This window comes from Misgurnus anguillicaudatus, chromosome 4, assembly GCF_027580225.2.
Source record: "Misgurnus anguillicaudatus chromosome 4, ASM2758022v2, whole genome shotgun sequence".
In the NCBI taxonomy this organism is placed as follows: Eukaryota; Metazoa; Chordata; class Actinopteri; order Cypriniformes; family Cobitidae; genus Misgurnus; species Misgurnus anguillicaudatus.
In genome coordinates this window covers 25,103,965-25,128,825 of record NC_073340.2, presented here as the reverse complement: position 1 = coordinate 25,128,825, position 24,861 = coordinate 25,103,965, and the positions used below count along the sequence as shown (strand labels likewise).

Below are 24,861 nucleotides of genomic sequence, written 5' to 3'. Positions count from 1 at the left end.
TTCAATGGATTATCTTAAGCTAAGCTAAAAGTGGTACCGCCAGACCCAGAGATCGGCTGAATGGATTCCAAAACGGTAAAAATGAAATGTTTAACTCTAGGTGAGCTGGAAAATGAGCCAATTTTTTTCATAAAAAGGGGAGTGTCCCTTTAAGTTGAAACTTAAATGTTTTTAGTGTTACCAATTGAAGTTATCATTTTTAAGTAGACCTGCCTTCGACTTTTTACAGGGATAACGTTATAAACACAAATTAGAATTGATGATGTAAGTCTGTGTTATTCTATCACCATTGCTATAATAATGATTCTGGGAATTTGGCTGAACCCTTGTATATTCCTAAATAAGCAAATATAGATTAATGTATGAATGTAGATGTTATCAGTGTGGGATTTGTATTTGGAAGTGCATGAAAAACATCCCAAATCAAATCATTTTTGTGCATATAATTTTATTGACAAAAGATATTTCATCACATATTTGCCATGATAAAGCATATTACTGTGAGAATATCAAACAACTGTTTGTTATTTAAAACAAACAAGTATGATTCCTAAGAAATGTGACTAGCAGCAAGCCGTAAACTGCAGATGAATCTGTAATTGTTCAATCTAAGAAAGTCGTTCATAAAGTGCTGTGACTGGAATAAATGGAAAAGTTTAGGTTCCAAGCATGTAAATGAGGGGTATGAAATATATTTCATGATCAGCACATTAAAAATATAACTGGTACTACATCTATTACTGGAGTTTCTTGAACTGCCCTTCTCACTGGTAAAGGAATATAAATTAAAGGTTGAAAATTGAGGCGTTAAAGGGTTAGTTCACCCAAAAAGGAAAATTCTGTCATCACTTACTCACTCTCATGTTTTTACAAACCTGTATAAACTTTCATAGTAGGAGAAAATAATACGGTTTGGTTACAAACATTTCTCAAAATATCTTCCTTTGTGTTCTTCAGAACAAAGAAATTTATACAGGTTTATAACAACATGAGAGTAATTAAATGATAACAGAATTTTCATTTTTGAGTGAACTATCCCTTTAATAAGATCACAACACTAGTTTATCAGAATTATACATGTTAACAATGGTAAATCTCTGCTGTTGGGGTTATTGGGGCCATCAATGTTAAAAGTTGACTGTATTTTCCACATAGGTTCTGTACAGAAACCACATTGCTAATAAAAACGAATTCATTTTAACACTACAAAAACTAACATGAAACGTTCCCTCGTCACATTTACTTGTAGATACATAGCAATACCAATGATGAGACTTACTGTATTATATTCATAAATGCAATACGATCAACATCCTTTCAAAAATGTGTCAATGTAAACAAATAAATAAGTATTTACAAATTGTCAGCAAGAGGAAATACAAAAGAAATGTTAACTAATAAACTCGCACAGAAAAAGACAAATAAGTTACAGTAGATAGAGGTGAAAGTCTTAATATGATACATCTCCCCTACAGGCACGCAACAAACACAAAACTATTGCTTGAAATTTCTCTCAATAAGAGTGACTAGAAAAACATATAAAAGACTAAATAATGTGAAATGCAAAACTATAAACCCGTAACAAAGGTGCTTGGGTTTATATTCAAGATGGCAGGAATCATTGTGACATTACAAAGATTATTTGTGCAACTATTAACTATTAAGAGTTTTAAGGAATGTTGTTGTCTGGACTTTAGTTTCTGCTTTGTTGTCCCAACAATGCATGATCACTTCTTACAGGCACTTGTAGTTTTTAGATTTTTAGAAGTATTCCTCTCATACTGTATAGTCACTAATAGATAAAGTCTCAATTTTCATTTCACTAAGGCACTGCGTTGATCCAATTTGAAGAGAAGAAATACGCTATGTTTTCTGATCCAACTCAATTATCTGCAAAAAAGAAAAAAAAAGGAATATTACAGGATGAACACAATTTTAACATTTATATTTTATAAATATAAAAATAGTTTACCTCTGCATTCATATTTGAGGTCAGAGAAAAAGACGGCCTCCTGGGAGAAAACAAATAATCCAAGTCTCCCGCCGCCAAACGTCTTGTCATAAATGGGACCAGAATCTGCCATTATCTGCTTGCCTTCATACACAACAACTCTGAAAAAAATATAGGAAGATACTGAGTATAATTACATTAAAAAAAAATGTGTATAAAAATAAAACCAAACCAGTCTTTACCTAATAAATCCAGTCTTTGGTCTGTGGATGAGATGCCAGCGGTAGGCAGTGTAGTCTTTCCAGCCAATGTTCTTTGGGTCGTGCCACAAAGTGCGCACCTAAATGATGCATAACAAAGTCATCCATCATTTAAAGTGCTATGCAATGCAATAAATCATTTAAATTGACTTGCAATGACCAAACAATACAGTAAAACCCTATCAGAACTGATAAGAGTGATCGTTCACCTGTTGTTTTGTGTTGCCAGTGTGCCATAAAGCATTGCGTAGGTTTTCCCCAGTTCCTGTGGTGGAATTGACAACCTTGAGCGACACACCAGAGATGCCAAAGGCTTTGGATGGCTTTTCTTCCCAGTAGGTCTGTGTGATCTGTTTCCACATCACTACGTAAAAACGTCTGCTAGACTGGTATCCAAACACAAAACCTGCATAGTCATCATCCCGGTCTGTATTCACGTAGAAGGTGCCACTGAAATCCACCGAGTTGAATTCATCGAAGCCTGCGGGAATATTTAGACCCAAAATCAACATTGGCACTTACCATAGGCTACTATGGAAATTTACTAGATCACTTACCCACTGCAATACCAGGGTCGGAGTTGGCAGTCTGCACGAGCTCTTTACCCTGGTTTCGAACCACCCAGTTGGGATCAATCTGCGTGGTGCCCTTAGGGTCAAGGTGGACCATCTGGAACCTCCGAAAGTCTGTGACGCTGATGGCACTGTTTTCAGGACACACATCAAAGATGTCTGGAACGTTGTCATTGTCAAAATCGTTCTCACAGGCATCACCTCGACCATCGCCTAGGGTAAAATGTAAGAACGTTATACCAACCCGTATTGTGTTTTGCTAGAGATAAACTCAACCATTTCTAGCGTTTACAAAGAATGGTGTGAAAAGGGAAAAACATCCAGTATGCAGCAGTCCTGTGGGTGAAAATGCCTTGTTGATGCTAGAGGTCAGAGGCAAATGAGCTGACTGATTCAAGCTGATAGAAGAGCAACATAGACTGAAATAATCAATCGTTACAACCGAGGTATGCAGCAAAGCATTTGTGAAGCCACAACACGCACAACCTTGAGGCGGATGGGCTACAACAGCAGAAGACCCCACCGGGTACCACTAATCTCCACTACAAATAGGAAAAAGAGGCTACAGTTTGCACGAGCTCACCAAAATTGAACAGTTGAAGAGTCTCGATTTCTGTTGAGACATTCAGATGGTAGAGTCAGAATTTAGGGTAAACAGAATGTGAGCTTGGATCCATGCGTATACAGTTGTATGAACCTATATACCGTATACCATTTTAATAAATCCTCTTTATAAATTACTTAAAACACCCTGACCTGGAAAATTGGCATGTGATGCTGCTGGCATTAGTGCTAGTCTTCACTAAGAGGTATTTTTCTTTTTGGAAAGATGCAAAACAACACCGTTTCCTTTGGGTTTTGCTCTCCAAGCCAAAAACAACTCCAAGATCTCCATACACCCCTTAAACTGTGACGGCTTCAGCTTACACTTAAAGACTGTGAGAGACGCTGAACATCCTTTGGAATGCCAAGGTCAATTTTACCCTACTTACATTTTTTCAAATCAACTTTATAGAGGAAAGCCCAAGCTGTCTGCATGGCCTGACAACAGAGAACTTACAGTATTCATCCACTGAGGCGTAACATCAAACTGTGTCTATCTATGTCTAAAATACCTCATAAAACAATAAAAGACACAGACAACCACCCCGTTGCGCAACCCCGTTGCGTTTCGTATGCCAGCGAGAAAGTTTCGTATCTCTTATCTGCCTTCTCTTTGATTTTTCTTTTTACTCAACAGATTTTTGGAAGGCCTTCATAGAAAATATGTCTAGAAAATAAGTCCAAAACAATAGAGGTTTGCACGACACAGAAATTGAAGGCAGGATTGTGTATTAAGACAAACAGGTGCGTGAAGTCCAAAGGAAAATTTTAGATGTTTATCGCTTGAGGATCTGCAGAGAGACTGTTCATATGATGCTTTAGTGCCAGAAATCATTCATCAAACCTACTAAACACATTCTTTACACTGAGGTCAATGATAAAGTCAAAGCTAATATATAGGCCCAGATTGCATTCGAATAGTTCAATGGAAATGCTAATTCTGTCATAATTTACTTTGAGCCAAACCTGTCTAACTTAAAAGGACACAGAAACAGCATAAAAGCTTCATATAAGAGGTCCATATGGCAAGTACACTACATTCCATGTGTTCTTAAGATATATGTCTTTGTGTGCGAAACAGACTAAGAGCTAAGGTTTTATGGTGCTTGAAAGCGACCAATTTATTTTTTATTTCTTCTTTGCATCCCACAAAACAAAGTCATACTGGGGTGCGTTTCCCGAACAACGACGTAACTCGCTGCTGAACCAACATAGTACGATGCACAGTTGGAGAAACGAACTACCTTGTCACGACTGTTTCCCGAAAGCATAGTAACTTTGTCGCACATTCGTCGTTTGAACCATGTTGGTTTAACAACATAGTTGATGATGTTACGTGGAAGGTGATATACTAAATAATCTGTCCAAATCGATTTAATGTCAGATTATTGCTTTAAATAACATATATTGCATCGGAAGACTGAATTTGTTATCATGATTTAGGTATCTGTTCTTTATTTTCCAGATATTTAATTCATGCGCAAGGTCCCTCTTACGTCACTCCTTCCCCAAGGTCTTAAAGCTCGTAGGACTGTGCACATGCGCAGTTTTCAAATGCCGCGCTTTAATTCTGTTTACAAACGTAAAGACATATTTTTTTATATATTTAAAATGATGGATATAGAATGTACTACATGTTTTTTGCTTATTTTGTTCAAAAGCATGATCAACGTAAGTCTACGTATGATAAAACAAGGAACGATGCTTCTAAAGACAGGTAAAGACACAAGTTTGCGATGCAGCTTGCGAATGTTCATTTGAACTATGGTTTCGGGAAACACCAAAACATTGAACTTTGTCAGTAACGACGAAACTTACGACAGTAGTTGGCTAACGATGCTTTTGGGTTTGAAGTAAGTGATAAGGAATTTTCCTTTTTGGTAACTATTGCTTTTGGCAGATGTTCTTTCCAAAGGGACTAAAACGTCTCCTAAATGCACTGTATTTGTGACCCTGGACCAAAAAAACAGTCCTAAGGGTCAATATTTTTTTATAAATGTAAAAAAATAAATGTATACAGCATTTGAGAGCTTTTTATAGAGCACCTATTTCAATGCTAAAAACAACGTTATTTTGTGTGGAGACAATAACTCACGTCATCGTGTACTTTGGGGTTTGTACCTTTTAGTGCTGCCACTAACGACTAATCTTTCGACTAATTTTTCGATTTGTCGACTAATCTAAACGACTAATTTTTTAAAAAACTCAAGTGTTTGTTATTTCATTGTGTTCATTTTATTTTAAACTCACCGGTGTCATAAACAATAAAAATAACTTAAATGCTACCAAATAAAAAATTACAATGTAAACAATATAAATAATAAAAATGTCCAGTGCAAAGTAGTAGCTTAACAGAAATATGAAATGTTTCACTTCTACTCTTTGATCTATCACATTATATTGCATCACATTATAACACAACTGTATTTCATATACAACTGTATATGTGTGTAATTCACACACACAGTGAATTACAGTGAATTACAGTGGGCCGTTTGAGACGGGATAAAAATAAATATGCGAAAATTGCAGTCGACAAATTTTTAATGGTCGATTAGCACTAGTACCTTTTACATATCGTTAACGTACTAATAGACACTTACACAACAAAGGAATTGTGAAAACGTGAATCGGACCTTTGGTGCCCTTTATATAAGCACTGATGTATGGTTTGTTAGGATAGGATAATATTTGGCTGGGATACAACTTCTTCAAAACCAAAATTCTGAGGGTGCAAAAAATCTATATTTTGAAAAAAAATCACATTTTTAAGTCATTAAGTAATTAGCAATTGCACTCACAAAAATAAATGTGATATTTACTTAATGTCGTAATGATTTTTGGCATAAAAGAAAAATGTATAATTTTGACCCATACAATGTATTTTTGGCTTTTGCTACCAATATACCCATGCGACTTGTGACTGGTTTTGTGGTCCAGAGTCACATTTTTTTTTTTTTTTGCCAATTGAACCCATGACCATTGCATCGCTAACGCAAAGCTCTACCAATCAAGCAACAGATTTGGCGCATGTTTAACTCTTTCACCGCCAGCATTTTTAAAAAAAGTTGCCAGCCAGCGCCAGCGTTTTTCATGATTTTCACCAAAGTTTAATGCCTTCCAGAAAATGTTCTTCTTCAGATATATAAACATACAATATACCAAATGAAAGAACAGACCCTCTGCTTTCAAACAAAAAAAACCGTTTCATCCTACCTTGAGTAGTTCTTTTGTAATCAGCTTTTGAATATGGGTAGGTTTCTGCAAAAACACCACACTTTGAGCAAAAAGCAGAGATAACTCCACGTCCGCGACGGACTCTCCATAGAGTTCCCATTCAGAGCGATCTTTACAACAGACACGGACATGCAGCAGCTTGTCAGAGGGCAATACTTCCGGGTTGTATAAGTTGCGGAAGTGCACCACCTGGTGGATAAAAGCGGTATTGCGGAAAGACGGAAAATCTTGTCATTGGCGGGGAAGCGTTTTCTCTTAATTGACGAGATATCTCGTCAATGGCGGGGAAAGAGTTAAATGGTTTATGCGTAACTGAATGTTTACCATCAGTGTCCACTTGGTCCTTGTTGGGAACCAGTCTGCAGTTATCCCGATCATCAGGGATGCCATCATTATCATCATCATGATCGCAAGCGTCTCCTTTTCCATCTCCATCGTGGTCTGCTTGGTTCGCGTTAGATACGTATGGGCAGTTGTCCATGTTATTTTGATGTCCATCTTCATCTATGTCCTGGTTGTTATCACACTGGTCCCCAACAAGATCGTTATCTACATCGGTCTACCGAAACAAGAAGATAACATTACTAAAACAATCTTTAAGATGTGTAGAGAGAAAACTTTTAGGTTTCTGGATTTCACGAGACCTGTTGAGGGTTGTGGACTAAGGGGCAGTTATCACACTGGTCTCCAACACCATCTAAATCTGTGTCCTTCTGATCCGTGTTGTAGACTAAGGGGCAGTTGTCTCGTTTGTTTAAAACCTCTAAAAGCAGAAATATAGACGTAACAAGTCATGTAACAAAATATCAATGAATCCATAGAATACAAAGCTGTCTTTTATACCGTCTCCATCTATATCAATAGCACAGGCGTCCCCTTCCCCATTGTTGTCTGTGTCGGTCTGTGAAGGGTTGTGTTCATAGGGGCAGTTATCACAGCGATCTCCAACATCATCCTTGTCGTAATCATATTGCCTGGGGTTGTACATCAATGGGCAATTGTCCTGGAATAAGGTATACACATGTGTTCATGTAAATAGCACACATAAGGCTAAACATGAAGACATTATAGTTATAAACTTGGATCTGTCTCACCCTTTCATCCAAAATCTCATCATTATCATCGTCTTTGTCACAAGCGTCTCCCTGCCCATCATTATCAAAATCCTCCTGACCAGAGTTGGGAAGAGTTGGGCAGTTATCCTGCAGATATTACCAAAGACATAAACGTTAAATGTCACAAATTTCAGATGTGCCATACCAAAACCTCCACATACGAAATAGTACATCTCTCTCTTTTACAAGTTCTCAGTACTTCATCGGTTTTTACTTTATTTATGATGTGCACTTTTTTATTCTTTTGCTATAGCTTGTTTCTTGGCTTCGGCACTGTGATGTCTTGCAGATTCTGGTCCTGGTTTTTCTCCATGCTGTATCGTGACATAATAAAGCAATGATCCATCAGAGGGGAAGAATGATGTAATCACTTCATTTGTGTCCCCCTCCCCTTGCTAAAAAAACGTAACCGCTGAGATATTTAAGGGATATAAAGTATACGATTCCAAAAGGCACAATAGAAAATAAACATTCAGCCAAATCAAAACAGTCCTCTATTTTTATGATCTTTGGGCCTACGCCTGACTTGATGCCATTGTCCTGTGGGCTTTATTAAGGCAAAGCTATATTTCTTTCCGTTTTATTTTTCTTAGCAACCTCCTCATAGCAGTCACCGGATCATAGCTAAACATTAAGGTCTGGCTCACATTAAATTAAAACAAATGTTCAGCCAAAGAGACTCTACAAAACAGTCCCCTCTTCTGTTAGCACTGATGGGAAAATTTGTTGTTAACACACTGGGATCCAAAACCCTTAAACCACTGGTGAAAATGCTAATTTAACAATAGCTTTTATTACAAATTAGGCCTATGTTATTAGCAATAAAAGGTGAGTGAAACATAAGCTTCACAAGTTTGTGATAATCCTTGTTATTTCAGCATGGCAGTAAGAAAAAGCCAGGAAATCCGATCATTTGTACGAAGCAAACATTGTCAATGTTACAAATTAACTTGTTTGATTAATAACCCTACTGAAAAATCCAACTAAGACCAGCATAAGCTGGTGAGCTGGTTTTAGCTGGTCTCCCAGCTTGGTTTTAGCTGGTATTGCTGGTGTAGCAAGCTGGTCTAGATTTGTTTTGTTCACTTTTTAAGCTTGGACTTAGCTGGTCAGGCTGGAAGACCAGCTTAAACCAGCTACTGCCATCTTAAACCAGCTAAAACCAGCTACCAGCTTATGCTGGTCTTAGCTGGATTTTTCAGTAGGGAAACTGAAAACTAAAATTTTAAAGAGATAGTTCACCCCAAAATAAAAATTCTGTTATTATTTACTCATTATCAAATAGTTCCAAACCTGTATATATTTCTTTGAACACAAAGGATGATATTAGTAATCAAGTAAGAAACAGAAGCTCCATTGACTTCCATAGTAGGAAAAATATAATGTGTTAGCATTTAGCCTAGCCCCATTCATTCCTTAGGATCTAAACAGGGATGAAATAAGAAGCCACCAAACACTTCCATGTTTTCTCTATTTAAAGACTGTTACATGAGTAGTTACACGAGTAAGTACGGTGGCACAAAATATTTTTTAATTTACATTTTTTTTTTAAGTGGATAAAAATAAGAACTATATTGTATGGCGGAAGGCACTTAGTTTGCAGCACTTTGACCTTGGGTGTAGTAATATTAATGGAAATTTGAGTGATGATGTTACTGCGTGCCGAGGTCGAAGTGTTGGGTCAATGTTTGAAAATGTATTTTTATTATCGCACATTCATTGTATGAACCATGTTGGTCCGACAACATAGTTGATGATGTCACTTTGAAGGTGGAGTAGTAATTAATGTGTATAAATCGACTTAATGTCAGATTATTGCTGTAAATAACGTGCATTGCATCGGAAAATTGATTTTGTTACCGTGATGTAGTTCTTTGTTGTTTAATTTCAAGATATTTAATTAATGTGAAGTTCCCTCTTATGACACTTCTTCCAGGGATTCCCCAGGGTCTTAAAGCTTGTATCTGCGCCAGTGGCAGCTGGTGACTTCGTTTTTTTGAGGGCGCACGATGCGAAGTTCGTCACAACATGTATGTAGCTTGTCATGTGTGTGGTTCGTAATTTTAAAATATGTGTTCTGCGCTTCGAGAGATCGTGTGTGCATCACGTCATGCCAAAACAAGTGCCTGCTGCAGACGCGTCTAAAGGGTTTATGATAAAAAAGACGCTCGCGTTTGCCAGATACTCGCATAATCTCATGCTTAATCAGAGTTTACTGTTAAGGCAGTGTCTAGCGTGTATTTTGGGAATGTTTTATCATAAACGGTTTTGACGCGTGTGCAGCAGGCACTTATTTTGACAAAACACGTGATGCACACAGGATCTCTCGACACACAGGACACATATTTTGGAAAAGGGAACCACACACATGACAATCCGAACATTTATTTTGAATTAGAGCCTCCTCAGATGAGCAGTCATGAGCCGCCACTGATCTGCGCACATGCGCAGTTTTCAATTCAGCGCTTTAATTCAGTTTACAAACTTAAGACGTAAAATAAAATTTGTATATATTTAGAATGCTGGATATAGAATGTACTAAATGTTTTTTGCTTATTTTGTTCAAAAAGAGCTGATATTCAAACCACACAAGTTTGCGATGCAGCTTGCGAATGTTCGTTTAAACTAAGGTTTCGTGAAACACCAAATCGTTGAACTTTGTCAGTAACGATGAAACTTACAGTATGACAGTAGTTGGCTAACGATGCTTTTGGGAAATGCATCCCTGGATGGGTTTATCCATTTTAAACCCAACGCTGGGTTGAAAATAACCCAGAGTGTACGAAACAATTTTTACTCAGAAAATGCTATTATCAGAAGCTTTATTAGGAAACTTTCAGGAAAACTTTATTTTTAAAATTTTTATTAAATTGCATATTCCATGACAGTTCCTTTAATTTACTAGCATTTTCTGTGCTAGTAATTTGAAAGTAAAAATTATTTATTGCTTTTGCTAGCTTTTTTAATAAATAATACTTCAAAATTTTCAAAGTTTGATTATGCAATACCTTTTTGCAGTGGTAGGTGGCATTGGCTCCACACACAAGATCCTGGTTGGGCCATCCATCCAGATCAAAGTCCTCTCCGCATATGATACCATCTCCGGCATAACCAATACGACACTCGCACTTGTACATAGGGTCGCTGAAGTGAGTAAGGAAGATGCATTCTGCATACTTGTGGCAACTGTGGCTGTTGTCCTTGCAGGGGTTGTAGGGCTCACACACCTGTTCATGAAAAAGAAACGGTTTTAAACCCAGGTGAACCCGAACCAGCATAACTAAAAAGGTATCTGCTGGGTGGTATTTGAGATGTGTGCACGTGATTGACCTGTTTGTTGGTTTTAGCAGACTCGACTCCCATGCCGTAGGGCTGAGTCCCTTTGTATCTTGGGGGGCAGGGAAGACAGTGGAATCCAGGGTCTGTGTTTACACATTGCTGTTGGCCACCCACCTTATAACACAGGTCTGACACCATATCACACTGCGTACCGCAAAACAGAGACAGAAAGACAGGAGTGATTTAGGATTAGGTAGTTTTAAGATTCTTCTTTTTCCGAAGAATAGGGAGTCAACTTCCAAGTCTCTAGATTTGACTTCCCGGTAAAGACTTGAATAGTTTACTACAAATTTTTCTGATATAATCAGTCTGATAATAGTTAGCACACTCATTGACATCTTCGCAGAAAGTCCCGTTACCACGGTAACCATTAGGGCAGGGACCACATTCCCAGGATCCACCAATAGCTGTGCTACACTCAACTCCGGCAAAGCAAGGGTTTGAAAGACAGCCATCTGTAAAAATCAACGTAAGACTTCACACAACTGTGTTTTGTGTGAAACTCTAACCACATATTATTCATTATTCATTTCTTTCCCCAACCCCAAGGACCTCCAATATAAAGAAATTTTAGTAGTTTATAGTGGGGAAAGCACTTTATATGGCCATCAAGGCAACTATATCATTTTTATGGTGTTTGTACAGTATTTCCTACCAATAGGGCACTCCTGTCGGTTGCACACTTCATTCTCAATGGAGTCTCCAAGACATTTCCTTCCTCCTTGCTGTGGGGCAGGGCTGTTACACTCTCGAACGCGGCTCTTAAGACCACCGCCACATGTTGCCGTACATATTGCCCAAGGAGACCATGGACCCCAGCCACCATCAACTACACAGATATGCAATGTAAGGTTACAGTCCTGTCTATTAGTGACCCCACATTCACTCTTTTAAAAATAATGGTGCTGCCATAGAAGAACGTGATGCCATAGAAGAACCTGTATGGTTCCATTAACATCCCCAGAAAGTTACAGAGGGGACTATTTTCGGGCGCTGCGTACTGTAATATCATTGCAGCCATGGTAAGGCAGCAAAGTCCTTGATTATTACGCAGGAATGAGAGTATAGTTCCTCGCAAATTGCAACTTTTAATTTTCCGCCAGTCTTAGTACACAATGTAGTTACAGAAGAGTAAAGTTTTAAATAGGAAAAATATTGAAACTCTTTGGTCATTTTTGAGCGTGATGCTAATTGTTTCAGGATTCAATGGATTATGCTAAGCTATGCTAAAAGTGCTAGCGCCAGGCCCAAAGATCGGCTGAATGGTTTCCTAAAACGGTAAAAATGAAATGTTTCAGTTTAGGGGAGTTAGAAAATGAGCATATTTTCAAAAAATTGGAGTGTCCCTTTAAGGTACCTGTATGTAGCTAAGGTACCAATGTGTACATTTGAGGTACCAATATGCAGCTTTTAGGTACAAGTGTACACTCTAAAAACAAACGGTGCTATATAGCACCAAAAGTGGTTCTTTGCTCATAATCATAGAAGAACCATTTTTAGTGCCATATAGCACCGGTGAAGCATCTGTATAGCACCTGTGTAGAACCATATAGGGGCCATATAGCACCACATATGGTTCTACATAGCACTATATGGTTCTACACAGGTGCTTCACCAGTGCTATATGGCACTAAAAATATTTTTTCTATGATTACGAGCAAAGAACCACTTTTGGTGCTATATAGCACCGTTTGTTTTTAGAATGTACCGTATTTTCCGGACTATAAGTCGCTCAGGAGTATAAGTCGCATCAGTCAAAAATACGTTTTAAAGAGGAAGAAACATATATAAGTCGCACTGGACAATATCGCATTTATTTAGAAAATGATTTCACAAAATCCAAGCCGAAGAACAGACATTTAATCTGGAAAGGCAAGTTATTCAACTAAACAATAGCACAGAACAGCAGGCTGAATAGTACATGTAAAAGTTACATAAACAGTTATTTACACGATACACAATAACAAACAGGTTGAATAGGCTAAATTAACACAACAAGCCAAATCAAGTTCAAACAGGTCCAGATAAGTCATACCGCATCACTGAATCCATTGAATTACATAAATGTAGGAGCAGTATAGAGTGGTCTCTCACGAATGTAGACGGTAATGGTTTCTATTGTTTCATATGAAATAATTTTGGTGCATATAAGTCGCAACTGACTATACGTTCCAGGACCCATCAAACTATATAAAAAGTGTGACTTATAATCCGGAAAATACAGTACCCCCCCGTCACAACTTTGGTACCTTCTTGTACCTTTAGTATGAGAGTGCAACAAAAAAAAATTATGTTTATACATTTGAATTATGTAAAATTCCTAATATCATTTTTGATGCAAAACAGTCCATCTGCTTGTTATTTAGCTTTGTATTTATATAAACAGATCATTATTAAGTTTATTGTGTCATTGCTCAATTTAAGTAACTGCCGTAGTAAAAATAAACTTAAAATTTTAAGAGAACACAACATAGTATTATTTCAATGCAGTCTTCAAAGAATTGTTGATGTAACTAACTAATAAAACCATAAATATCAAAGTTGACTACCTCATCATTAATTCTGTATTTTATCTGAACCTCATGTTATGTTACGCAATAGCATCAATACTAAAGTTTGCACTCTGTGCTCTTGTCTGCTAATGTGGAAATAACACATAAATGCCCAGGATCAGCAGAAGACAATGCACAAAGACCCCTCTCTCTCTTCTGGCACTAAATACTGTAAGCAGTAAAAGCAAGCAAAATCCTAAACATTCAGGGCTTTTGATTGGAGAAATCTCAGTAGTTTCCACTCATCTGCTGTATCTCAGTGGTGAATCTCTTTCATTGGGCTTGTCATAAGTGTCTTTCCCATAATCCCCAGATTTAAATTGCCAGCAATTTATGTACGCTCCCTGCCCTAATGATAATATAAGCCCTGGAAGAAATGACATCATGCATGGTATGCTTTTTCCAGTTTAGATCTGAACAACGGGGTGAATGTGTGTGGTTGGGCTAATTTTAGATTGAATTTTTGAGACGTTATACTCACTCGGGCAGGGCTCTGTCTGACAGCTCTGCGTCTCTCGTCCGTCACCTTCGCAGTCCTTTCCGCCTCTTTGTGGTACAGGAGAATTACAGTGGCGGATGCGTGTGATCAGTCCCTCCCCGCATGTCACAGAACAAGAGGACCAGGGGGACCATAAGCTCCAGCCTCCATCCTGACGAACTTTGTGTGCAAAACACAACAGGTCTCATTTATTGGGTAAATGATGACGGAATTTTTGGGTAAATCTTCCCTTTAATGTTCTTTTAACAATTGTCTAATTTGTTTCTATTTTAATGTCCCCTATGCAACTATAGAAGAAACATCTAAGACTAAGATACTTAAATGAACACAACAGAGAACTCCATAAAAAAGCAATAACATTTTCCTCTGTAAATTAACCTCTTCATCTTGAATTCAAAGTGAATGGGATCCAATGTAACTCCAAAACATACAATGTTGTACTTGTACCTCTTCGGTCACATTTCCCCAAGCTGCACTTGCGTGTCTGAATCGATGGTCCAGCACACGTATTGCTGGTGTCGTCACAAGAGCGACCCCGCTGCTGGGTTCCACTTCCGCAGGTAACTGTGCACTGTGTCCACTCTGACCACGGGGACCAGCCGTCATCACTGTCCAATGCTGGATAAAGATATATACAGAACACCATAAGATAAAGTACGAATGGAAAACTGTATTTGTTTGCGTTCGTGTACCCACTTACGAAGGCAAACCGGACAACATTCCCCATCGATGAAGGATGGATTGGCACATGCCACCGGAGGACAGGAGATCTGACGACAGACAACTTTTCCCTCTTGACAGGTACATTTAGTGCAGCTATCCACAATCCAATCCTCTTTATCTTCAAACACACGCCCGTCTTGCCAACACATGCTTTGCTCTGATGGATTCTGCATCTTATTTAGTGCCTCTTTCATTGCTGTGTTTTCCTCTGTCTGAAAAATTCAGTTTGAAATAACTTGCACAACAATTCATCTTTATGTGGGGATGGGATGTCACTGCATGGAAAATCTTTGAGTAATCAGACAAAGCCAGCAGTCAAAATAACTTAAAATTATCATAAGCTTATTCCAAAAACTATATATTGCACACATAGCTATTGGGTTTTTATTGATTCTTTTTACTATCAAATGAAATATGAGAAATTAACGATTGTCTTGCCATGTCTTTCATCTTTACTGTTTGCAATGCATTCTGGGAATTCTTCATTTTCCGTGAAGTATACATGAAGTGTTGGCTTACACAGTTATTTGGGAAATGCGAGGTCTTTTCTGATTAAATCTGAAAAATTGCTGGTACTTAAACACCCTCAGGCTATCTAAGAGGTAGATGATATTGGGTCTCCAGTAGAACAGTAAAAAAGATTTAAAGTTGAAGTTGTGGTCCTCAGTGATTCATAAAGTACAAGTACACAAGGCTCTATGTGTCACGGTTCGATCTGTGTCATGTTTTGTGTTTGTCTCTGATCCTTGTTACCTGGACTTTCATTGACTGATTACATTAACTCATTACATCTGTTCCTTGTTTGATTGTCTGTGTATTTATACCCTTGTTTTGTGTCATTCACTCACCAGTTCATTGTCGCCTGTTACTCGTCAGTTGTGCTCCGTGATCTGTTTTGTTCCAGCTTTTTGCCTGCCTGCCTGCCTGCCTGTTTGTTTGCTCGTGTTTTGTTTGATGTTATTTATTTGAATAAATGTCATTTTTGTTCGTAACCTGCATCTGCATCCTCCTTCGTGTTCCTCGTCCCGATTCCTGACAGATAAACTGGTCAAATATGAATGCAGCGGGTTACGCAACGGTGGGGACAAGGTCGGTTCCCGTGACAGTCGAACCTTCTACGTCGGTTCCTGTAGCGGTCGAGCCTTCTGGGTTGATTCCTGTGTTGGTTGGGTCTTCCGAGTCGGCTCCTGTGATTGTCGAATCTTCTACATCGGTTCCTCTAATGGTCGAACCTCCTGGGTCGATTCCTTTGACGGTTGAATCTTCGGTTCCCACAATGGTTGAACTCTCTGCTTGGCCCAAGATGGCAGAAGAAGAGCGCTGTTTGGTCCAGTGATGCCGGTCTGTTGTGGATGGACCCGCCCTGGACTTCCGCTCTGCCGGTTCCGCCTGGGCATCTGAGCCCTCCATCCCTCCCCCAGATCTGCCCACCTGGACTTTTGTTTTTGTGTCGTGGTGGAGTGTCTGGGAGCCATTCCTTATGGGGGGGCTTATGTCACGGTTCGATCCGTGTCATGTTTTGTGTTTGTCTCTGATCCTTGTCACCTGGACTTTCATTGACTGATTACATTAACTCATTACACCTGTTCCTTGTTTGATTGTCTGTGTAGTAATCTGCATCCTCCTTCGTGTTCCTCATCCCGATTCCTGACGCTATGTCTTTGAAATTCCCATAAACAGTAATCCAATTAGCTCCTTATGATAAACCGAGGTTGGTAAATTAATATTGAAACATGCCTCTCTGTTTAAGAAACCGAACATTATTTACAACAGTCAAACTGGGGGGCCCTAAGATGTTGCCAGGGGGGCCCTGGTTTTATTTATGAAATAAATGAATTTATCATAAATTCTTTGAAATTGAATCTCAGAAAAAAGGTTATTAACCAACAGCACTACATTGTATAATTCATATGTTTTGTTTAATTTAAATATTAAGTTTTGGAATGTTTTATTTTCTTTGGTAGGGATGCACCGTATACTAGGTGCGGCGGCATGCTGAAAAAGTTTGGGAACCACTGATTTACAACATCATTACCCATAATCTACAGTCTCCACCATACGCCCTTATTACATCTGAAACTTTGACTGAATCCCAATCACATCCAAAATTGGCAATTGCATCTCAGTTGGCAGCTGGATTGCAACACCATATTCTCCGTATCTGAGACGACCCACCATGTAGCATTCCCTTCAAGCAGTGCCTTTCCAGGGAGCAAAAACGCCATTTGGAAAGCATCCTTCCTTTCTTACTGATGCATGGATTGATTGCGTCATGGTATGGATTACCATGGGTTATAATGTTGTAAATAATGTTCAGCTTCTTGCACAGAGTCATTGTTTTGCGTTATATTTCCAAGAAGTGCTGCTGGGATAAAGCTTTGTGTTGCCAGTATCTGCTTTTTGGCACCCAAGGACTTGCATTTAATGAATCACCAAGGACCACGATTTCAGCTAAAAATCTTTTTTACCATTTTACTGAAGTATGTCACCTACATTCTGAATGGCCAAAGGGTAATTTACCAGCAAATTTTCATTTTTCAGTGAGTTTATTTATTACTTCTTCATAAAGTTGCCCATTTTTTGGAGCTGCCTTCATGTTGGAAGGATGCCTATGATGACTTAAAATACTGCTTCAGTAGGCTTTTTGGAGCAGGGTTTACTGAGCTCACATTCTTGCCAGCGGTATGTGGACAGATACCAAATTACGGTCCAATTACCATTTTAATGTGCCCAGAAACAAACAACAACAAAAAACTTTTCTGCAGAGACTTTTGGTTTGTTTAACATTTGAAAAAAATCAGTTTATATCAACAATCAGATTTTTGGTCCAGGAAACATTTTTCCATATCTTATTTATAGTACTTGTGGGTTCAGAGATGTCTAGGTATGGCTTAATCCCATTTATAACCCAGTCTAGCTAGTCATTACTATTTGACATTACAAAGACAACAAAGTCGGACAGATTTAGATTTTACAGAGTATTTTTCAACACTTAAACTCACCACTTTCTGCAAACCATCTATGAGGTTGCTAACAACAACTCTCAGACCCTTGAGCTCCTGGAAGAGATTGGCCAGTTCTTCACAAGAACGTTCGCACATCAGTTCTGAAGAGCTGGTCGCTGGCACGTCTGTGTTCTGGCCAATCACATTAGTGGCAATGGATGATGGAACGTCCACAATTTCTGCACTCTCACTGACTACATTTTCATCCGCTGGGAAAAAGCACAACAAATGTAAATTAGATTTTGTAACGTATGATTAATAAAAGATCAGCTATGGGACAACAGTAATATTTGTAAGATTTGCAAGGTGATGCTGTACAACACAAAGAAATTTCTATTGCCGGATTCTGAAAAGTGATTACAAAAATAACACTCTGCAACTAAACCCCTGGTCAGAGCCTGACTCCACCCAATGGCAATATTTGAAAAATGCAAGAAAAGTGGGCAGATCCCAACGGAGATAGAGAGGATGAACTATGCTCGTACCAAGTGTGTGGTGAGATCGTAACAAGGGCGTGGTGACATTGAACCTGCTTACGTCAGGAGGTATTTTTTAGACCCAACATCCAATAGGAAAATTCAACTGCAATAGCCACCGTTCAACCTGAAGAGGGCAGCACTCAGACGTTTTTACACCATATATTGGAGTATTGAAACACTTTATATCCAAATGTCAAAAAAGTTTTAAAATCAATGAACAGCACTAATAAAGCATCATTCCTAAAGATCATTAACTAAAAAAAGTTGGTTTAGGGTTTAGTTACTCTTTAAGTAAAATATGGACCAACACAACCACTGGTTTTACATAAACTTATGCTGGGTTTTGTATTAAAGGGGACATTTCACAAGACTTTTTTTAAGATGTCAAATAAACATTTGGTGTCCCCAGATGAATGTGAAGTTTTAGCTCAAAATACCATATTTATTATAGCATGTTAAAATTGCCACTTTTGTAGGTGTGAGCAAAAATGTGCCGTTTTTGGGGGTGTCCTTTAAAATGCAAATGAGGTGATCTCTGTACTAAATTGCAGTGCCGTGGTTGGACAGTGCAGATTAATGGGTGGTATTATCCCCTTCTGACATCACAAGGGGGGCCAAATTTCAGTTACCTATTTTTTTCACATGCTTGCAGAGAATGGTTTACCAAAACTAAGTTAAAGAGTTGTTCTTATTCATATTTTGTAGGTTGATATAAGCACTGGGAACCAAATTATAGCACTTAAACATGGAAAAAGTCAGATTTTCATAATATGTCCCTTTAAACCATAGTGGACAATTTTAAAGTAAATATAACCCAACGGTTAGGTTTGTCCATATTTTACCCGGGTTGAAACAACTTGATCAACTAGTCATGGATCATTAACTGTACATTATTCCTTACATTATAAGCTTTATAAAATTAGACACTCCGTACAAAGTTAACTGTTATGTATCGCCACATTGGTCTTTGTGGCTATTTCCATTTTTTTTTACAAATGACTGTCAAAAGATCCCGTGTTGTCACAAGCTGTCACAGGGGCATTAACCTATAAAAATATTTGCCACTACATTTGGTACAAATATGTACCTTTGAGGTATTCATATGCACTCTTTGGTACCAATATGCATTAATATGACATACTAATATTAACTCTTTAGGTGCAAAGATATACTTTCCGAAAGTGTACCATCCCAGTGACAGCTAGGAACCATTTTTGCCATTTTTTGTAGATAGAACAACATTTAAAAACAGATCATGCAAAAAAACAGCACATAAACATGACCTAAAAATTATGTCATTGTATGTTGATGTTGTACCAATAAACAAAAAAGAATCATTAAAAAAAACTGCAGTCATCTCTGGCAGTGATTTAAAGTGGGGACAGGGAGGCATTGGGCTGATCAATCCATGTTGAATGAAGATTGTGCACAGCTGAAGTTAAGAGCCTAAGAATGCTTAAGAATGCAGACTAGTACATCGGTAGGGGAGTTTTCACAGCATGACGACTAGACCTGTTTGCAATAAAGCCTCTTAATGCACGACGTTCAGACGCTTTAAGATGTAATAGGAAGCCAAATTAAAATGTTTCAAGGGCTCCTGTGATGTAACACGCATGCAACCGCAAGCTATTTCTAGGCACACAGATCTATCTCAGCAATTCATGGTTCCCGTCTTCTGAAGCGAACATTTTTGAAGTTATTTCTAGGTACGCAGTATAATAAAGTATAAGTGTGGGTGGGGCTGTAGTGAAATTACCCACTTAACATTATTTTTAAATATATATGACACGTAGATATCTGCAAAACATGCTCACTCAAAAGGTTTGTAAGTCATGGTCTACGTTCCTTTATGTGTAGCCATCAATGTTTTTATATCTTTGGAACTCATTTAATGCTTCAGCGGATGTGTATGTACGTAGGAGTGCGAGCATATCAACGCCGCTCTCCTCTCTCATTAGCCTTAAGACCTACTGACCCATCTATTTAACCTCACACATGATCCCTTTGCTTCTGACATTGTAAATTCAGATGAATATATAGACATGCAGTATGGTCACAATAACAACTACAATTACAAACACACAGTATATCAATCTTAAAGGGATACTTTACCCCAAAGTTTGAGCAATGCAATGGAAGAACCATTTTTGGTCCCTCAAAGAACAATTTAGTCAAGACGTCTTAAAAAAACATTTATTTTTTATCTCCGTGTAGTCTGAACCTTTATCCACTAAGAGAACCTTTTTTCTTGTCGCTGAAACCGTCCATAGAAAGGCACACTGGATGGATGGATAAATGGTCTGTTTCAACAAATTTGCAGCAAATGCAAATCCAAGCCAGTAGTGCCAGTCAGGTTTGTTCAGGTCTCCACAAGAGTGAGCCTTCTAAGCATGTTTATTTATAAAGCTAATTGTCAGGACCCCAAAACCTCCGCTTTGAGCGAGGAATGTCAAAAGCCTGCAGTTGGGCTGATTAACCGATTCCTACCAAAGCCATAAAAACTTCAAGCTGACATTTACTTTGGATAAACCGAACATAAAATATTTAGCAGTGCACATTAGAGATTTTATCACTGTCAGCGGGGAAATTCACAGGGCGTGGGGCAAAATTTCAAGAGGATACATAGATCCATTTAGCTTTCAAATCGATCTGAATAATCAACACAATCTCACGGCAAGTCGTGTTATAGACACAAAATATTTGATTCATTTATTCGTTGTCATGGACACGATTTTCCCCTTTTTTCGTGCCATTTGAAAGTCTTTTTCGTGTCAGTCAACACAAATTTATAAATAGTTTTTCGTGTTTGTGACTTTTGGGGTTAGATTTGGGGTATTTTATGTATTGGTTTCTACATGTTTTCGTCCGATTTTAAAACTATTCTCGCTTGGAGTTGGGGTTAGAGTTGGGTTTTGGGTTAGGATGTCTGAAATGTAACAAAAAGTCATTCTAACCCCAACCGACAATGGTAAAAAAATAGGAATGAATAATGAGAAAACAATAAAATTACACAAAAAGAAAGTCGTGCCATGAACACGAAAAAGTATTTATAGAAATTCATGTTGACTGACACGAAAAAGACATTCGTGCTCAATGGCATAAAAAAAGCGGAAAATCATGTCCATGCTGCAAAAAAATGATTTGTTAAGAAAAAAAATTCTTAGTATTTTTGTCTTGTTTTTAGTAAAAATATCTAAAAATTCTTAAATTAAGATGCTTTTTTATGAGCAAAATGACCCAGGAAAATAAGTCTAGATTTTAGACTAAAAATATCAAATTTAAGTGATTTCGTGCATAAAACAAGCAAAATAAATCTGTCAATGGGGTAAGCAAAAAATCTTGAAAATTTTTCTTAAACACTAAATTCAAGAAAAATTCAAGAAAAAATTGCTTATCCCATTGGCAGATTTTTTTGCTTGTTTTATGCACAAAATCACTTAATTTTGATATTTTGGGTCTAAAAACTAGACTTATTTTCTTGGGTCGTTTTGCTCATCAAGAAAAAGCATCTTAATTTAAGAATCTTTTGATATTTTTACTGAAAACAATACAAAAATACTAAGACATTTTTTCTTGAAAATATTTTTTTTGCAGTGTGAACACAAATAAATTAATCAAATATTTCATGATTATAACACGACTTGCTGGTGAGATTGGGTTGGAATAATTTGCATATGTTTTTTTTTCTGAAAACAGTTGAAGATTCTCTGTATATGAAGAGTTTCGTTGCAAAACGAGATAAATCCGTTTTTTTATTGTTCAGAAATCTCGTTTTTTGTTTGTGCATTCCAATTAATATCAATTCAACTGCAGTTGGTTTGTTTGATTTAAACCTTCATAACTTAAAAATACAGCTAAGTAGCACCATATAACAAAGTAATAACATGATAACATTACAATAAACATGTTTTGACAAAAATGTTAAAAACGGAGTTATCTTGTTTTGCAATGAAACTCTTCATATAATGATTAAAACTCTGTTCAGTTTCTCAATAAAGCTTTTGTATGGTTTCAAACACCTTGACATTAGACTTATTGACTACTAATGTAATACTCCTATGTTGCGTTTTGTCATCAGCTTGACATGCTATGTGAAAAAATAAGAAATTCTTCAAATGTCATCTTTCAGACAAAAGCAAATCAAACTAGACAGGAAAATATGAGTAAATAATGACAGAATTATCATTACTTCGAGATGCTTTGTTTTCACAGCAATTTCCATTAATCAGAAAGGTCATCGCAATTCCAAAAACTGTGATTTTTGGAGCCTCTTTTAGTTGGCTGTCTTAAAGTGTTGAAAGAATGTTAAGACTCACAAGTCCCTCCTACCTGGGCTTCCAAGAGTACATCCACTATTCTCCAGAATGTCCTCAAGTGGGGTGTCAAAGATAAAACGTACATTCTGCAGTAAACCCTGGAAGAAACAACAGCAGCTGTCAGCTTCCTGTGCCAATTTCAACCGTTCACATATGTCTCCCACGACTGGGAAGTTTTTAGAGTAGGTTTTACAGAACACTGAAAGACCAGACATAATTTATTACTCAAGAAGCTTGCTTGGCATTCCCTACTACAACTAATACTGACTAAATTGTACATTTGGCTAGATGTAATAATGGATTAGTCACCATTACATAGTCTATACTTGATGGCTTGTGTCCTAAATGCATGCAATGTACACTGTATACAGTGTGTGGAATTGGACGTACCCTAAAATGGCTTTCTCGGGTGGCCCCTTTGGCCACGAACATATGGCCGCCTGTGGCACTAAGGTGCTCATAGAAAGGTTCATCAAGAATGAAACTATCAATGAGATTGCAGCCAATGTACAATGTTGCGGTCTCTGCGTGCACATGAAGCGTTACATTTTTCCACTGTGAATCCGAAAGGTCTACGTCCTCAAAAGAAATCACGTTTCGCGAGCCATCGGCCCACCAGTAGACCAAATCTAGAGAGTTGGTTCGGCCATCTGAAACCACTTCAAACTGTCTGCGCTCTCCAGGGCCCTCCAGTGAGAGGATGGTGCCGCGGGACGTGCGATCCTGGCGCAGGGTAGCTGTCAGAATGAAGCCTTCGTTGTTTTGTATCTGCTTAAGAAGTCGTTGGAGGGCTGCAGTGCTGACAGAGGGCAGCTGGTCGAAGCGGATGAAGCGATATGCTGGAGAATCACTGTCCAGACCCTTGAAAAGTTTCACACCGACAGTTTTGCGTGTGATCCCACTGGTGTCAAACAAGTCAAAAACTGTTTCATCTTCCAGCTGTGCATCTGCAAAAGGGGAGATTTTACATTTGGCACATTATGGACACATTTTATTCAGAGCATTCATGCAACTTTTATGTGTTCTGCATTTTAAAGACATTATTGGCTTACTGTGATACAAAATCTTTGGGGCTGTAGCCAGTATGATTACAGTAGCATATGCATATGCACAAATTTGCAACTTAAAAAAAAATGTATACAGGAGAAACTACACTTAAAAAATATTACCTTGCGTTTTCACGGAGACGCACAGAAGCCAAAGTGCCAACCAAGCATGATGACATCTGAGGATCATTCTTCTTTATCACAGTGGTAACCAAATATTAGTCCTCTACGTTTGTCAAATCAGCTGTTCTTGTGACCCTGCTCGATTGAAAACCAGGACAGCACACAGCATTAAAATACTAGATTTTAAAATACGCCTAATTTGCTGAACCATGCACTGGGTACTAGCGCGCGTAATGGAGAAAATGTATCCGTTCCCAAAACCCGTGCATGGATTTGTGTAGCCTATATTTTTCTAAACAAACCAGTTATGTTTTTGTACAAGTATACGATCAAATAGGTTGAAATATATAACACAAACGTTGACGTAAATATTGCTAAAATTCCACAACATCAAAGCAGCAAATCGACAACAAATCCTTACCTGATCCAAAAGTAAACTCCGTGAAAATGATGAATGAAGAATTTTCTTTACTAGACAATAACTAGTTGTTCCAGTCCTTAGTCAGTTCCACAATGCCAAACACAGGAAAACAATCAAAAAATCATCGCGTAAAACTTGAAGATGGCACCGGTGTCCAAACGCAAAGTTTAAAATTCGCGCACGCAGCAGGTTGCAAAGTTCAAAGAGGTATGCAGTCGATATTATTCTTAAGTCATGAGATGTTACTGAACAATGTCTTTACGTCCCAATGTTGATATCTGCTAAATCCAGATGATGCCCTGTTCACGCGCTCCTTTCTCATAACTTATCCCTCTTGAATTTTATCATGAGGGGCGCGCATATTTGGTTTCAAATGGGAGTGTTTTAGGGGCTGGGGGTGGGTATGGAGGCTGGGTTGGGCGGGGCTAGACAATAGACTTGAGACGTTTGGGTTGTTGCCTTGACAGCACGTCATGAAGGATTTCATTTAGCTAATGCAGTTGCTCTGGATCAAGCCTGAGGCTATTGGGGTAAAGGGTGAAACCAAGACAACAAGCTAGGTATGTGAGAAGGAGGTTAAGATTGAGGTCAGGTTTATATTGAAAAGTGTCCTTGGACAC

The 24,861-nt window shown here is 38.1% G+C and overlaps 1 protein-coding gene across 2 annotated transcripts; it reads right to left on the bottom strand.

Annotated features, from left to right (window-relative positions):
• Positions 1-430: 430 nt before the first annotated feature.
• On the bottom strand, positions 431-24,585 carry thbs2b (thrombospondin 2b). 2 transcript variants are annotated; one of them, XM_073867047.1, is made up of 21 exons: positions 24,242-24,585; positions 23,821-23,958; positions 23,042-23,598; positions 22,665-22,749; positions 17,854-18,065; positions 14,829-15,063; positions 14,576-14,746; positions 14,111-14,287; positions 11,733-11,906; positions 11,407-11,532; positions 11,069-11,223; positions 10,747-10,965; positions 7,718-7,825; positions 7,467-7,626; positions 7,268-7,386; positions 6,948-7,182; positions 2,769-2,996; positions 2,421-2,692; positions 2,194-2,291; positions 1,973-2,112; positions 431-1,890 (listed from the first exon to the last, which is right to left on the bottom strand). In XM_073867047.1, exons 2-21 carry the CDS (start codon positions 23,885-23,887, stop codon positions 1,883-1,885), a joined length of 3,546 nt encoding a protein of 1,181 aa, XP_073723148.1. In that variant the 5' UTR covers positions 23,888-23,958; positions 24,242-24,585; the 3' UTR covers positions 431-1,882. The 2 variants fall into 2 exon arrangements, with proteins under 2 accessions (XP_073723148.1, XP_073723147.1); XM_073867046.1 differs by having other exon boundaries at positions 23,821-23,955.
• Between the last annotated feature and the right edge of the window lie 276 nt (positions 24,586-24,861).

Bases quoted from the DNA above. Each gene is read 5' to 3' on its own strand.
- thbs2b (XM_073867047.1), bottom strand. From the start codon at position 23,887: ATGATCCTCAGATGTCATCATGCTTGGTTGGCACTTTGGCTTCTGTGC. The intron at 14,288-14,575 runs GTACAAGTACAA...TTGCACACAAAG, and splicing joins GGGGAAATGTGACCGAAGAG to TTCGTCAGGATGGAGGCTGG. The intron at 11,533-11,732 runs GTAGGAAATACT...TGATTTTTACAG, and splicing joins CCGACAGGAGTGCCCTATTG to ATGGCTGTCTTTCAAACCCT.